The following is a 17,086-nucleotide window of genomic DNA, read 5'->3' as shown; positions in this document are numbered from 1 at the left end:
TGTTAGTAATTATTTGATTTTTCAAGGAATTTGTGCTGTTAACTAAGCAAGGTAGGAGTTGGAAGTAATCTTGAGGGAATATAGTTTAAGTTCCTTCTCTGACCTGTGAGGTTAGGAAGCCAGGGTCCGGGTGAAGTGAATTTATCCTGTGTTCACAGACTTCTTCACCAGTAGAACTGGGCAGGGGACCACAAAGGCCCTGCGCACTGGTGGTTTTCCATCTTCATCCCACAGGCCTTTCAAAGCTCCTCGGGGGCCCCTGGTGACTGAGAAGGCCCTGGATGGGCAGGGCTTCATGCCTCCGTCCCCTCCCCTCCATCAGAACATCTCTGCCTCCATCTGCTTGATATGCTGAATGTGGGCTTAAAATTTTATTTCAGGAACGGGGTCTGGTCTTTGGGATTGTGGGGATAAAACCCTTGCTATAAACGTCTTCTCAGCAAGTAGAGTGTTTTAAGCTAAGTAACAAAGTAAAAACTTTTAAAGGAACATGAAGAAAAAGATGTTTGTCATGTAAACTTTCCTACATTTTCCTATTCTTACATTTCTTTAATTGCCAGTTCCTTAAAAACAAGTTTCATAATTTTTTTTAACCATAAGATAGACTGTACGAGAATCAGAAGGGGAACAGTCAAGCAAGGATGACACTAGCCAGCCTCTGATGGATGTGGGACATCTGTAAACCAGGCACCCAGTGTTCAGAGAACTGCAGAGACTATGCCCTTAGTGATTTCCAGCTTTTTTCCCTTTGTAAATGAAGGGAGATAATCCGTACCACGCGGGGCTTTGAAATTTCTCTGCCAGGTTTTAAGACATAGCAGGCATTTAAAGCTGAGTGTCTATTCTTGCCATTACTTCTGTTCCGATTTAATTGTTTGACATTGGTAACATTCAGACCTAAGTTGGCCTTCACACACCGGCTGAGAGGTAAAACACTCGGTACTGTGTGCTCCACTTACCAGCGACGTCCTCTTTGTCTCTGCAGTGGAAGGTTCGAAGAACGTTAGCCTTCTCCATCCACGAGCTTGCCGTTATTCTCGGAGATCAGCTGACAGCTGCAGATCTGGTTCCGATCTTCAATGGATTTTTAAAAGACCTCGACGAAGTCAGGATAGGTGTTCTTAAACATTTGCATGATTTTCTGAAGGTAACTTTTAAATTCTTCTGCGTAAAGACAGACTTAAGTTTCATTGTAGACCAAAATTTTTGGTTTTCTGTTTCTACCAAGATTAAGTTTCTGTATGTTCTTGCATAAGAAAATGTAGCCATGAGCTGATAGTGAGATGTGACTTTAAAAAAACAGTCCCATTCTGATCACTTTTGCTTGTCCTTGTAATTTTTAATTTAAAATAATTACACTAAATTTCATCATTAAACACTGTTAGATCATGATAACAAGCACCTTTTTTTTTCAAAATTATTGAATTAATATATGTACAAAAATTCCATGATCATTTAAGTTTGGAGGCTTTATGTGATATTTTAGGAGTCTGTATTTTACCAGTCGGTATGGATCTCTGGTCTTGGAGGTAAACAGTTGTGATCTTACAACTTGTTAGTCCTGGAATACTATTGTTTAACCTTGAAATTGGCTCTTGTAGTTCGAAGTTTTGAGGTACAGAAGCAATGTAGTCCTACTTTCGAAAAACACTGGTACTGTGTTATTATATTTTATACAGATCATACTGAAATTTCTCAGCCTGTCTAATGTGGCATTATAGCTCCCCCAAACCCCCAGTTCAGAATCCAATCAGGGATTGCGTCTTGAATTTAAATATCATGTCTCTTTAGCCCTCTTAAATCTAGACCAGTTTCCTGACTTGTGTCTTTAATGTCATTGGCATCTTTGAATAGGCCGCGCGGGTGGTTTTGCAGGTGCCCCTCAGGTTGCGGGCAGTGACACAGCGAGATTCGGGTTCCACAGCTTCGCTTGGCAGGCGCGTTGCGTGTCTGTGCGTCATGTCGGGAGGAGCACGGTCACTGCATCGCTGGCGGTGTAGACTCCGGCCACGAGATTGTGGCTCCCTCCGTTGTAAAACAACCTCTCACCTTCCTGATTAGTAATTACTTGGGGGGGTTGTTGATACGTTCAAGCTCCGAACACCTTTTTCCCGAGTCTTCCACCCAGAGAGCTTTTGTACCCGTGCATCTAGACCTGGTTCTTGCCTCAATCAGCTGTTACTGTTTTGGCGGTAAAGCACCGATTTTCTATTTTTATAATTCTTTCTCCATTTATTAGTTGGCATTCTCACGTAAAGCTAGCTAATCTCTTCCTTCTCTCCCTCCCCCTTCTTGGAAGTTTTTTTTAGTGTTAAGTGTGAACTCTGGAATTATTTTTCTATTCATAATCCATTTCTGTCCTTGGTTCTGCACATCAGTGTGGCTCACAGGAAGCCCTGAAAGCTGCCACCCGTGCCCCTTTGATGCGTTGCCTCACTGTAAGCACAGCCTTACTTCCGGGCCCACCTTCTCCTTTCTCTGCCCCAGCCCGGAGTCCGCTGTTGGTCCAAGGAGCCTGGTGTTTTCTAGTGGAGAGTGGTAGTTCGAAGCCACGGCCCGGGCCCTGGGTGTGCACGCTGCTCCGTGGGGGTCGTTTCCTTTCTGCCTTCTCAGGGGACAGGAGCTGGGAGGGGTGTTTGGGTTTGGGTTTGTTTTTTTTTAATTACTGAGTTCATAGTGATCACTCAGCTCCCAGTCCCACACCAGTCCTCTCCTTCTTCCCCTTCCTATTTTTTCTTTTCTCTCACGGTAAAAACTCTGTTCTTAACGTGAACATACTCAGTCCTCGTTTACTCAGTTCCACAGCATACGTGAAGTAGTTTCAGAATTACTCCAATATTAATTCTAACATCAACTCAACTAAAGAACATTCAAGATTTCCTTAAGCACTTTGTCCTTAGAACATACCCCTGAACATGTGTAGTCAGAGTATTTTTTTTCCTGCGTGATTCTTAACTGTTTGTTACATGGTTAAGTTTGCTTCTGTTTCTATCAGATTTTAGGGTTTTCCCCCTTGCTGACCATAAACCTACTTTAAAATGGTTATAAGCAATTATTGGGATAAATTTTTTTCACTCAGCAAGTATTTATTGAGCACTGCCGTGTGCCGTCACAGTGCCGTGCGCTGGGCATACGTGTATGAATAAGAGCACAGTACGGTCTTCAGAGAGTTCGCAGTAACGAGGGGCCCTGTGAACATAGCGGTCAGTCCTGCCGTGTATCTGTGACCAAGGTACTGTAGGGTTCAGAGAGGTCACGCATGGCTCAAGGAACAAATATTTCAAAAAAGGTTAAGACTCTTGAACGTAAATGGGATTATCGGGGAAAATGACCTTAACGTCAGTTTTTAAAACAATTAGATGTACCTAATACATCTGTTCTCAGAAGAATTAACTATATTACAGTTGTTTTCAAGCAGCCTAGTAAAAGTAATAATGCCTATATCTCAGCGAATATTTTTATTTTGTCACTTCAGCTTCTTCATATTGACAAAAGAAGAGAATACCTTTATCAACTTCAGGAGTTTTTGGTGACAGATAATAGTAGAAATTGGCGCTTTCGAGCTGAACTGGCTGAGTAAGTTCTAACAATTTATTGGACTATATTTTGGGAGGGGTATTTGCTTCATCTTCACCTTTTTGGGATTTGTTCATTACTTTGTGTAGATACAAGTTTCTGTCTGGTGCCCTGTAAAACATTTCTTGAAGTGCAGGTCTTGCCGGCAGTGAATTTTCTCACCTTTTTTTTTTAATTTTTTTTAACATATTTCACCTTTTTTTTCCCTTACTGTGGTAAAATACATATAACCAAGTTTGCCATTGGTGAAATTTAATACACTCATAATGTGCAACCATTACCATTGTCTAGTTCTAGAACATTCCATCCTCCCAAAAAGACCCTGTGCCCTTTCATAGTCATTCCTCATCCCTCTGTGCCCTCAACTTCTAGCAACTGTTACTTTCCCCTCTGTGTCTATTCTGAACGTATCATATAAGTGGAATTTTATAACATGTGGCCTTTTGTGTCTTGACTTCTTCACTTAGCATGTTTTCAAAATTCATTTGTGTTGCAGCATGTGTCAGAACTTTATTACTTTTTATGACTGAATAAGACTCCGTTGTGTACCGCTTTTTAAAATTCATTCATCCATTGGTGCATGTTTGGGTTGTTTCTACATGTTTGGTTGATGTGACTGGTGCTGCTATGAACATTCATGTACGAGTTTTTCTTTGAACACCTATCTTCACTTGTTTTGTGGTGGATTTTCTGGGTTATTTGATAATTCTGTTTAATTTGTTGAGGAAGCACCAAACTGCTTTCCGTAACAGTTGTACCATTTTACATTCCCATGAGCAATATACAGGGATTCCATTTTTACCACATCCTCCCCAACACTTGGTATGTTCCTTTTTTTTTTTTTTAAACAAATTATAGCTGCCAGCGTAGTGGTTGTGAAGCGGTGTTCTTTGGTGATCTTGATTTGCATTTCCTTAGTGACTGGTGGTGTTAACACCTTTTCATATGCTTGTTGACCATTTGTATATAATCCAGAGAAATGTCTATGCAAGTCCTTTGCCCATTTTTTAATTGGGCTGTTTGTCTTAAATTGGGTTGAGTTGTAAGAGTTCTTTTTGTGTTCTGGATTCCAGACTTCACTTGCATTTTTAAAAGATATCTTTGCTGGGTATAGAATTGGGACTGACAGTCTTGGTTGTTTTTTGTTGTTGTTTTCTTCATACATTAAAGGTTCACTTCACTGAGTTCTGGCTTGCTGGGTTTCTGACTGAAAATAGGCACATCTCTTCTGCCATTAGTGTGGAGGGTTGGGTCCATCTAATCAGGAGCAAGCTGGGTTTGGGCTTTGTTGTTGCTATGATTGCCTTCAGTGCCCGGTAAGCTTCGTTTCTTCTCACCATGGCCTGCCAGTGCCTTTTGCTGAGGGTGGGAGCTGGGGCTCCAGGGGGCCTTCTCGTGTGTGTGGTGTTCCACCGTCAGCTTTCAGCTTTTGTGTGCCCACGTAAACCAGCTGGGTTCTTCCCCTCCCCTAGCTGTAGACCGCTTTTAGGGCATGGTAGGCTCGTGCTGGGAAAGGGGAGAATCTCTGTGATTTGGGCTCAGCCTCAGTCTCTGGAAGGCCCTGTATGCCTGGGCTTTCTCAGAGTCTTACCCTCTCCCTGTAGCATCCAGTCTCTGCCTTGTGTCTGTGGTCCGGGTGGGGCTGAGGTTCCTGCCCGTCCTCAGTAGGAGGAGACCTCTGCTTGCTATCAGTGTAGGGTCTTCGCTCAAGGAGGTTTGCTGCCCGCCCCCCCCCCGGGATAGAGTTCTCCTCTGTCCCCAGCTGCAGGGTGTTTCTCTGTGCCATGGGTGGACGGGCTCTGCCACCCCTCTGTCAGCACCGTAAGGCTCGGTGAAGGGAAGGGCCCAGGGGAGTGCATGGGGCTTTATGCTGTCCCCCAACATGTGTCACTCATTTCCTGCCTGCTAAGGGGCCTCTCTCCGGTTTGCTTTCCTGACCCCAGACTTTCTCATGTGGTGTGCACCCACGGGAGGCCAGCAAGAAAGCTTGCAATGTCAGAAAATGGAGTTGATAAGTGTGCCTCTCATCTCTGAGTATTGGTGTTTGTATATATATATACAGGCACACAGGTCAAGGCTATATTATGTATATTCATGCTTATAGTTTACTCCCTGCTGATTACGAATGTAAATAGTCTTAAACATAAAATCTGAAAGGCAAAAATCTCTTCATCTCGGAGGTTTTTTTTTTCAAGGGCATTGTTGCAGCTACTCAAAGTAGCCTGGTGGACACAGTCCGTCTTCAGGTCTCTCCGGATGTAATAGGAACAGCCACTAGAGGACCTCTTCGCTTTTGGTATCCCTGGTATCGTTCCCTTAGAAGCTGCTCAGAGCCTTGACAGATGTGCATCAGGCTACCTAATACTGCTAGAACTTCTTATTTAGGAAACTGATTTGTAGATGGAAGTTTATTAGCATTCTGAACGGTGACTGTGGAAAAAATGTGATTCCAGCCCCCGTTGAACATACTGGGAAATGCGTTGCTCTGTCTCAGTCCCTGTGGACACACAATTGCACAGCATTTGTTTTCCTCACATATTGAGGGGGAGAGATACTTTGTGAACTTGCATGGTGTTTAAATGCATTTCCAGCTACATACAGACTAGAGATAACTACGCATGAGAGACCATGTTAATCACTAGTCTTTGCATGTGTTCATCTTACAAATAGTAACTAGTATTACAGATTATTCAGATGATTAACCTATTTTCATTTTTATTTATTTTAAAATTTTAATTATATTTTTATTTTTATAATTCATTTTTGTAGACAGCTGATTTTACTTCTAGAATTATATAGTCCCAGAGATGTTTATGACTATTTACGTCCCATTGCTCTGAATCTGTGTGCAGATAAAGTTTCTTCTGTTCGTTGGATTTCCTACAAGCTGGTATGTGTTACAATTTTCACAATTTTAGAACAGCACACCATTCAGTAAGATCCTAGAACAGAAGATACTCCTCACTTCTCTGTGCCCCGCCCTAGGTCAGTGAGATGGTGAAGAAGCTGCACACGGCGACGCCCCCCACGTTTGGAGTGGACCTCATCAACGAGCTTGTGGAGAACTTTGGTAGATGTCCCAAGTGGTCTGGTCGGCAAGCCTTTGTCTTTGTCTGCCAGGTAAGTGAAGACTTTCCCGTTTGTGACCCATTTTTCTATCTGAAACTACATTTCCTCTTCGCTCTTTGCCTCTCGACACCCTCTTTCTCATCCTTAAGAAACAGTTTTTCGTCTGGCTCTTCGTAGGTTCCCTGTTCCCTAGAGTCGCTGTGTGCCTGGCTCATCCCACGGCTATCCACTAGGGGGTGCTCGGGGTCCATGGCACGTGTGTAAATGAGCATGAGTGTGCACACTCCAGGACTCAGTGGAACCATTAAAAAACTGTGTGTCTGTAGGGACTTAAAATGATGTCATCTTACTTTTGAGTTCCCAAAAGCCTGGAATATTGGTTTAAAAAGAAGTAACTAAAATCTGGAATACTTTGGTTGTTACTAAAAGATAACGTCGCCAGTGTTGTGGTCTGGTAGACGAATCCGGCAAGTGTAAAGCAGCTGTTTGCCTTCCCCAGACCGTCATCGAGGACGACTGCCTTCCCATGGACCAGTTCGCCGTGCATCTGATGCCACAGCTGCTGACCTTGGCGAATGACAGGGTTCCAAACGTTCGAGTGCTGCTCGCAAAGACGTTAAGACAGACTCTGCTAGAGAAAGGTGGGTGCGAGGCTGTTAGGGAAGCTGTGCCGGGGCAGAGGCGCGTAGACCACCCGGAGGGAGAAGTGTTGTATGTGCACAGACATAATCTGATAGGAGAAGGTTCGTGAGTTGTTAATGGGGTTCCCTCTGAGAGAGGACACAGATTAGAGGACAGGGACTTGTTCTCCTTTCTGCCCCAGGGGCATTTCTTTTATAATTGCAGGCTTCGTTTGAGAGATTGGATAGTCACTTAAGACAGGAGGAAACTCTTGCCTTCGGTCTGCACCACGTGACGGGCATTACTGCTGTTCGAGGCCAGGAGGCATGTTTGTGTTTCCTCCTCCTCTTCATTCCTCAGGCAGAAGACAGACGACCCCTAGTATTTGCTTTGCTGCACATCCTAATAAGCTGCTGAAGGTTTAGCTTGTTTTATTTATTGTCATCCCCCCAAATACCTAATAAATACCATCCAAATGCATGGACTTGGGACTGAAGCACAGAAAGGTTTGTAAGAGACGTCTAAGTATATAGGTACATGAATACTGCTTTTTTCTCCTTTAGAATTCATTAAAGTTGTTTTAATAGCAATTATAAGGAAATGGCTAGAGAAGACTGGTTTTCAGTGGTGTGTCTGATTGGTATTCGGGGTGTTTTTACTGAGTGAATTAATACTTATCACAAGTATATGTTTTAATATGTTTATGAGCTTCACTGACATTTGTTCTAAAAATAATCAAGATAAATCTAATTCTCTTATGTTTGGGCATCTTTTTCATATCGCACAAATCAATTTGGATTACTCTTTATAATTCAACATAGCTTGTGTTTGTACTTTGTTTCTGAGAACTTAATGTATTTGTACCTGATAAAACTATGAAATGTTAAACTAATTTTATTTGTAATCTGCCCTTGTGTCTGCAGAATATTTCTTAACCTCTGCCAGCTGTCATCAGGAAGCCGTGGAACAAACCATCATGGCTCTTCAGATGGATCGGGACAGTGACGTCAAGTATTTCGCAAGCATCCACCCTGCCAGTACCAAAATCTCTGACGATGCCATGAGCACAGCTTCCTCAACCTACTAGAAAGCTGGAACCTCGTTGTCCTGCTTCCTCGGGAGCCAAGGGCTGACAAGTGCTCCACGCGTGTGATCTGGGACAGCGTTTGGGAGGAGGAGAGACCTTCCTCTCTCGCAGACTTAACTGCAGGTGCAAGTTGCCTACACCGATACCAGGGATTTTAAGAGTCAAGAGAAAGTACAGTAAACACTATTATCTTATCTTGACTTTAAGGGAAAATAATTTCTCAGAGGATTATAATTGTCACCGAAGCCTTAAATCCTTCCGTCTTCCTGACTGAGTGAAACTTGAATTGGCAGAGCATTTTCCTTGTGGAAGGGAGGAGATTCCCAGAGACCTGCATTGCTTTCTCCTGGTTTGCTCTAACAACAGATAGATGGAGTGGCAGCCAGAAGGCGGCCGTGAGCCAGGATGTAAAGAGACCTTCAGTATTAGCCCGCACTGTCCCCACGCAGGCAAGGACCTGTTGGTTCTGTGGCCGGCTGCCCAGCCCTAAGTGTGAATAGTTTTTGACGTGTGTAAATGCGAAAGGAGATTGGGGGTTCTCCTAAGGGCTTGAGCTAACACTAACGTAGGACCTGATTTCAGCTCTTAAATGCAGCATATTGCTGTGCACATTTACAGAACGTTGGCTGAGGATCTGTGTCCTGATTTTCTTCATGCTGGTCATGACCCGAGGGAGTGTGTTGGCACGTGTGCTGTACGGCAGATGTTTTTAACTTGATGGTGATCGGCTCTGAGGTGCAGCTGTCCTTCCCACACTGTACATACCTGGGAGCGCTCTCGGGAGTGCTGCGGTCTTGAATCATGCTGTTTAAACTGTTGTGGCACAAGTTCTCTTGTCCGAATAAAATTTATTCATAAGATCTATAGAGAGAGATATATACACTTCTGATTGTTTTCTAGGTGTCTGCAAATGCAACTTGTGACCTGTATTAATGATTTAGTATGAAGTGGGAAAACTAGATTAAAATCCTTGTCTTTTAACTAGTTTAGTCATTTCTTTGCCATCTGCACGTGCCACCAGGGCGAGGCTCTGTGGTCGGTCGCAGCCCCCGCAGGGCGGGTGTGCCCCAGGCGCCTGGACCCGGAGCTCGGCCCCCAGGAGAAGGGCGGGAGCGGGAGAGCCGGCCGGCCGCGGCGCGGGGTCTGGCAGCCGCTTTGCGGAGCCTCTGTGAGCTTTGGTGTCCGTGACCCGTCACCCCTCAGGGTTGCGTGAGGCCTGCGGTGCGGCTTGGGGATCCCGCGGCCGCTTTCTGTACGGACGATTGCGGGTAAGGCCTGTGTGCCTCCCGCCTCCCAACCGTGCGACGGGAAGCGTGGGCGAGGAGCCCTGGGAGCGGGGCAGCCGCGGGGACCGGGTGGGCTGCGGAGAACGGGGGGCTCGGCCCGCCCCGCGGCCTCACCTCTGAGGACGAGGCTCCGGTCACACGGAATTCCCGGGGTGCCGCGGATGAGCTGCGTGGCCGTGGACACGAGGCGCTGCGCGTTGTCAGCGGGGCCCCGGGGCAGCCTCTCAGGCCACAGGCTCGTGGAAGCGAGAAAAGGGAGGAAAACACGATTCTTTGACGTCTTCCAGGAGTTGAAAGCGGCAAAGCAGTTAGGACGCATGCGGATGTCATACTTGGAAAATGAACAAAATGGTACTTAAGATATTTACTATGCGGTAGCTGATCTTAGAAGGTACTCTGTGATGTGGGGACTGCTGAGTGAGGGCGACCGAGGTGAAGAGGAAGGCTGTCTTTCTCCAAAGCTGGAGCTTACTCCCCGCGGTCGTGCAGGGCATTTCCCGGCCGCCCAGCCCGGCCGGCGCCGGGCCCCCCTGGCAGCCTGCGCGGCTGCGGCTGCGAGTCGTGCTGCTCCGAAGGCTCTCGCTGCGCCTCCGCTGGCCTGGGGGACATCTCTGTGCCAGCTCTGTGAGTTTTCAGAGGGTCCCTTTACCCAGGCCACCAGACCGCCTATGTGCTTAGTGGAATAGCTTGGGGGCCACCTTTGGGCTGTGATCTTTGTCCGTAGGTCTCGGAGGTATTTCTGTGATGACACACCACTAGTTTTTCTGGAACCCTCTAGCTGAATTGGCAAGTGCCGAGTCCCTGACTACCATGCAGATGCCCTCAGAGCCGTCCAGGCTGTTGGCATCCTGATTCGTAGTTTGCGGAACAGGCGGTGGGGTGCACGGTGTGTCACGGATTCTTCTCCTACCTGTTGGGTCCGGGCCCCGCTTTCTGTCGGGCGAGCGTGTTTCCTGGCGGACTGCAGGCTGAATGTGCGGAGGGCAGCGTGGGGAACACGGATGCCTGCCACCCCAGGCATGCTGTATTTGGGGAGCCTCGGGGAGCAATGCCGCTTCTTCCTTGAGATGCAGTTCAGGGAAGGCGGGGCTGCGAGCGCGGGCGGCAGGTTTGGAACTGACCTTCCTTAGGAAAAAGCCCCGCGGCTCAGGCTCCAGGACCCCCGCGATGATTTCCTTGTCTGGTCATGGTTCCGTGCAAGACTCCAGGAGACGGAAGGGCTGAGCGATGGGCAGAAAAGAAGGAAACTCCCAGCAACTTGAAACAACGCCAAGGGCCTCTACGATGAATAATCTGACTCAAACCAGAGGAAAAGAAGTTGAGTCTGGAAAGAAATGTGAGTAAGTAAGCTGTCGATGATTTCCACCAAGTCTTATTTAAGTCAAGTTTTGCCGAAAGAAATTCGGCAAGATTGGCTCCTCGGGGTTTTTAGGCAGAACTTCTGTAACACTCGCCCTGCCCAGCTGTGTTTCGTGTTGATGATGCCACAGTGGTTACTCACGAGCCGCGGCATCGCTTGGGTCGTGTCTGTAGATGTTCAGGAGGAAGCTGTGAGCGGCTGGTGTCCGCGGCCCCGGGCAGTCCCCGTGAGCGGTCCTAGCCTAGAGCTCGCCGGCAGCCCAGCGCTCAGAAAATGCAGACGTTTGGGAGCACAGATGAGAGAAAGGTGCATAGGGAACATTGCCTAGACTGCTCATGGGGACGTGGACAGAGTCTCAGCTCCCTAGAGGCCACCGCAGCTGCCATGTAACTTCTGGTCTGCGCGGTGGGGGTGCGCCCCCACAGCAGGGATCTCCCCCCCTCCCGCCCCCGGCCACGAGAAAGTTCTCTAGTGGCTCCCGCGGAGGAAGAACAGTGCCGCGTGATGCGTCTGTGTGCTGCCACCGGACTTGTTTTGGATGGCCATTTATTCTGAGATTTTTCTGGGGTTTTTGTTGTTTTGGCTTTTAAATATTGGTAGGAAAATGCTGGTCATTAGAGTGCTGCCTCTCAAAATTCATGTACATCTCAGTCACCTGGAATCTTGTTGAGGGGCAGAGTCCGATCCCGCACTCCTAACGAGAATCAAGGTGGTATTTTTAAATAGTAAGATCCTAGAAGAAGCTGTTGGTGTGGGATCTTACCTTTCCCAGATTAATACTCTCTCCGTAATTTTGATATAACTCCAACGGCACAGTAATCAAAAAGAGGAAGTATTTAATATTTGTGTTTTGTTTCCTCAGTTGCCAGCCGCTGCTTTTAGGTGTGTGGTGGTGGTGCCCACGTGGTGACCGGCCCTCGGGACAGGTGGCCGTGACCACAGTGGCTGCGGTGGCAGCACCAGCCCCGGAGCTGGTGTGCGAGCCCGCAGCCCTCCCGCAGGGGATGGGAAGAGCGAGGGTCAGCCAGGTACAGGCTCTCGGGATGGGGGGCGGGTGCATCCTCCAGCTGCCCAGACTGTTCCGTCTGGCTCGTCCACTGTCTTGGAGAGCCGCCGCCTCCTGTGCACAAACACATGGGGTCCGTACCAGCCTATGTGCCCGCTCAGCCAGTGTCCCCACAGTCTTCACATCGAAGGTAAAGCCAAACCTGGTCAGTCCTTAATCCGCCCCTCTCTCCCCAGCTCCACCTACTTGATAGCATCCCCCCGGGGCTCTGCTCTTTCCTTCAAGGAGTGGGAGCTCCTACAGCACTTAGCATCGCTGTAAGCTTCCGCAGAGGTCTGATCGGCCCTGGCGCAGAGGCGCCAAGGCGGGGTGGCCAGACAAAAAGTAAAAATACAGGAGAGGAGAGCCAGGACACCCTCACTCACACTTATGTGTCACTGTTGATCTGAAATTAAAGCATAATGGGATGTCTGTCTTTGCCCTGGCAGCCCCACGGTAAGGTCAGCCGAAGTCAAAAGACTGAAGTCCAGCGAGCAGTAGGGCACCACCAGCCCTCCCGGGCCTCTGCCTGCCTGGAGGCGGCGCCATCCCCTGCGCCCCAGCCGCAGGGGCCTGGGCACCCCACCTGCCAGGGCCGAGTTCATGTTTCCTCCAGAGAACTTACCCTTCCTTCCCTATGGCTGCTCCCTGCTTGGGAAGACAGACAGCAGATGGCATGGAGACCATCTTCATAGCAGTAGATGAGATCCGTAGGTGAGAAACTCAAGAATTTTGGGTGCGACCTTTATCAGAAGGCTACAGACATCCTCCCAAAGAGGCAGCTCTTGCTTTCTCTAATTGGAGCTGGAATTTTCAGCAGTTTCTTGCCTTTTGCTGGGGCTGGGCACTCCAGAGAATCAGAACTGGCCCAGGGTCCCTGCACAGAGGGCACTCCATTCCCTCAGTCTCAGGGATGTGTGGTGACAGGAGAGGCAACAGCCGGCTGCGTGCCGTACCACTGCTTTGTGCCTCAGCCTCCTGGTGTTAAAAACAAGACAGCAGGCCCAAAATGGAGTCGCTTATGCTAATCCCCACGTCTCCAAACCGAGACTCAACTTACAGTTTCCGCTCTCCCGGAAACAGAATTTGGAACCAGCCAGGAACTGCCTGACCAGCACTAGGGAGGTAAGAGACCCAGGCCGTCACCTAAAGGAAAGCAACTCTGTAATAACCAACCTGCTTTATGGCTGCTTCTAACTTCTTTGTCCTTGCTCCCTTCTGCCTATAAGCCTTTCATTTTGTACCACTCCTTGGAACTCCTTTCTAGCTGCTAGATGGGATACTGCCTGATTCAAATCAATCTTTGCTCAAAGAAGGTTAAAATTTGTAACCTGCAGATGGGATCCTGGGAAAACTGGCAGTTGCCAGCAAACCATGAGAATTCCTACCAGGGTCAGCTCTTCCATAGCTCTACGGTGCCTGGTCTAGAGAAGAAGCCAGAATGTGACCTTGTCCCTTCCTTTCCATATTCAGATTGGCAGGCAAAAAGCATTTAAGAATTAGATCTTTGAATTAGAACTTGGAATTTGTTTTTGGTTACCCGTTGGTTCTTCTCCACAAATATTAGTGAAAAGTTTAAGCCATCTGAGCAGGCAACCTCAATTTATTCCATTCTGCCTAAAACAAAATTTGTATCTGACTTTCTTTCGTAAACTAGTGAGTTCTGCGCTGTTGTAACTGTCTCACAGCTGAAATCTTACAAGCTACTGGACCTCTGTGTCTGTAGGCTTGGTTGTGTCAACGTATATCCCTTATAAATGTGTGATTTCTTCTTTAGCTCCAGATGATTGCCAAAATTAACTTGTAAGGAGCCCTATTTGGCTTAAAGACAAGTATTATATAATCGAGTATACGCCCAGAAACACAGAAACTAACCCAGTTGTTTTTCAAGTTCATGTGATCGAGGATAATCTTCAGTAAGTAAAATCTAGTTTAAGTTTGTTGGTTTAATGAAAATAGGCATGTCTTTAGAGTTAACATTAAATACAATGTGAAGATAGAACTTTTATTCTGCCTTAGTTTACTAAAAACCAGGTAAGCTCATGTTGTCTCTGTTACAGAATTTGTCAGCAAGAAAGATAACTTAAGATGGTGGTTAGCAGTTCGATATCATTAAATTTTCACGACCAGTCTAAATTAATTAAGAACAAGTGAATTAAATAGATGTAAATAAGATAAAACTTTATAAATGAACTTTTCAACAATAATTATCCTTTTTGGTATGTCTACTTAAAAAGTTTTCAAAATCTTTTTGGTAACTTGAAACCTTAAAGGTATCCTGAGATAAACAATGGATATTCATGGAGTATCTAGATCAGTTTCCAAATAAGATAAAAATACCGAAACATTGGGGCATCTGGTGGCACGGTCGGTTGAGCATCCGCCTCTTGGTTTCGGCTCAGGTCATGATCTCAGGGTCGTGGCATCAGGCCCCCTGTGGGGCTCCACACTCAGCCAGGGGTCTGTTGAGTTCTCTTTCTCCCTCTGCCCCACCTCCCGCTCTCTCTCCCTCAAATTAAATCTTTAAAAAAAATACTGAAACATCACTGAACAAAGGTTTACCACTTTTGGCTTCCTTTTATAGAGGAGATAAAGACATTCAGCTCTATCAGTAAACACGTTTTGTGCTGCGTTGGAAAATTTACTGAGAGGAAGAATATGCTTTTAGAATCTATGAAAATGTATCTACAAATTTGCCGATCCACAGAAGGCTAGCTTAGCAGTCCACAATTGCTTACTTCTTCGTTTTCACTAGGAATGAAGGATCCTAAGGGTTACAAATTCTAATCAATGCATATAATGAACGCTACTTAGAAATAGTAAGGGTGGGGGCGCCTGGGTGGCTCAGTTAAGCATCAGATTCTTATTTCTGCTCAGGTCACGATCTCAGGGTTGTGCCACGGAGCCCTGCCCTGTGTCGTGGAGCCTGCTTAAGATTTTCCCTCCCTCCCTCTCTCTGTCCCTCCCACCCCACTCTCCCCTCCCCTACTCTCTCTCAAAGGAAAAAAAAAAAAAGGGTGAAAGGAAACACCTGCATATGGAAAGCAGATGAGGAAAGTAAAATGACTGGCTAAATTTTCCATAATTAAAGGAGAAAACCCAGGACAAAATCTGAATGGATAGGAAAAGGTTGTAGAAAGTTTGTGGAAAAGGAATCTTGGGAAAAGAATTTAAGCGTGGTGAAGCTGGCTAAGATTGGAATATAGAGTTACTACAGTTTTTTTAAAAAATGAGTTTTAGTATCAAAAATACAGATACAAAATCAGAATTTGGTTTTGTCTCTGTTAAAAGGACAAAGTTTTCTTAGATGGTTGTTCTGCTCATAAGAAATTGCAAAGGTTGTTTTGTGGGTTTTGTCTTTTTTTATTTAACCTTTGGACAGCGAAGATTTTCTTCTTCCCCAAATTACTTACTGTGCTTTACACTGTCTCTATCAGTCTTTGATGATTTAAAACCCAGTGTTCACAGTATTGAGAGCTAACCTCCTGTATTTACCTCAGCATCTTCTAGTCACTTTCACTAGACAATTACTATTTCATAATTATCTGTGATCCTATCTAATCACATGTTCAAAACTTTTGACATTTTCTTAAAATTCTCAATAGTCTTTTTGACCTCAAACTAACTTTGAGATTTCCCAGAGGGCTTCTGGAAAATCTCAAAGGCTCTCATTAATTTCACATGTTAAAATACGTGGGACGCGTTGTCAAATGCTGATTGTATGTGTGCCGTAAACCTTACGTTGTGTGTGTAGGGATATATATTACTAACGTAAGTAATCCAGAAATTGCGGTTTCTAGATATTTGTCAAAACCCTCATTGTCTAATTATTATCCTAAATGATGAAATAACATTTCCTTCTCCGATGAACTCATCAGATCATTAACCACGGGCATTTTTAAAGTCTTGACAGACAGTTGCTTTACTCTGATACTTTTGTAAAAGTGAGATTCATGGAAAGGCCCCTCCCGAGGACTCTGACTACTGACAGTGCTGCTCCGTTACAAGGCAGTAAACCCCGGGTGCAGATTTCACACTGAAGACGGCTCCACCTGACACCTAGTCCTATGCAAATGGCTGGAGCCCTCAAAAGAAAGTGACCAGGAAGAGAAGTAGCCAACACTGAGGCAGACAGCTTCTGAGACGTGGGGCCAAGAATGCTTCTTTCTACTCCTTCTTCCCTCTCTGACCGTCCTTTCCCTAATTCTTACACCATGAAGGTCTTCAGGATTCTTTTGCTCATCTTTTGCCTTGCCTCTGGCCCAGAAACGACCTTGTTCACACACCTCAAGCAGGTAATCGACATGGATTAAATCACCGCCGGATTTGCCACGACGCTGGTGATCCTGTAGTTCTGTCCATCACTAACTTTCTGATTTCCGATGCCTTGGTTTCTTTGGAACAAGCTCAGCCCTCTCGGTGCTGTCGGGCTCCCTAACCCTTGGGGTCCATCTCCCTATGTCCTGTTAACCCCAAACCTGGGGAACCTTGCGTCCAGGCTCTGGACCAAGAAACAGATAAGAGATGCTACCAGAATAAAACCACCTGTGCAGTCTGCAGATCCGGAAATGGTACGTACGGGCCTCCACGGCTGTCAGCGGGCCAGGCCCAAGCCGCAGACTCAAACCAGACTGCCCAGGAAGCACTCGATTCCAGACTCACGCCCTTCAACAGATTGCCCTCTTCAGCTGGCTAAGCGTCAGTGCAAATGTGGCCAGGATCAGAACTTCTCCTTAACTCCTGAAGACATGAAGAATCTGCTGCTGCAGCGACAGCTGCCGCGTGACAAGCAAAGCCTGAGCTCTCTCACCGGTCTTGATACTCGGGAGGCCCCTGGGTGTCTGAGCAGGGCGGGGTCTGTGCTGTGGCCAGTGCCACTGGCTGCACTTGGACGGACACTGGTGTGCAAGTGGAGACGCAGCTACCCAAGAGCTGTGAACACGCCAGTTGACGTAAATGACTCCTTCAAACAGGGTGTCTTTGTTGACTGCCTTGGGTCTTGGGGACCATGGCCCCTCGCCGAATCTGTCAAAAGCTTTAAA

General features: G+C 46.5%; 1 protein-coding gene across 7 annotated transcripts in view; it reads left to right on the top strand.

Annotated features, from left to right (window-relative positions):
- Positions 1–9,334, top strand: part of PPP4R1 (protein phosphatase 4 regulatory subunit 1) — a 59,819-nt gene extending 50,485 nt beyond the window's left edge. For all 7 annotated transcript variants that reach the window (XM_044382839.3, XM_048218457.2, XM_048218456.2 and 4 more), the window contains 6 exons: positions 986–1,147; positions 3,476–3,576; positions 6,346–6,466; positions 6,562–6,696; positions 7,145–7,286; positions 8,190–9,334. In XM_044382839.3, coding sequence (XP_044238774.2) covers positions 986–1,147; positions 3,476–3,576; positions 6,346–6,466; positions 6,562–6,696; positions 7,145–7,286; positions 8,190–8,353 — 825 coding nt within the window. In that variant the 3' untranslated portion in view covers positions 8,354–9,334. The remainder of the gene's footprint in view (positions 1–985; positions 1,148–3,475; positions 3,577–6,345; positions 6,467–6,561; positions 6,697–7,144; positions 7,287–8,189) is intronic.
- Positions 9,335–17,086: the final 7,752 nt, after the last annotated feature.

This window comes from Ursus arctos, unplaced genomic scaffold (genome assembly GCF_023065955.2).
Source record: "Ursus arctos isolate Adak ecotype North America unplaced genomic scaffold, UrsArc2.0 scaffold_17, whole genome shotgun sequence".
NCBI lineage: Eukaryota > Metazoa > Chordata > Mammalia > Carnivora > Ursidae > Ursus > Ursus arctos.
Note: the sequence above shows the minus strand (reverse complement) of the source record. Positions and strands in the feature narration are given on the sequence as shown.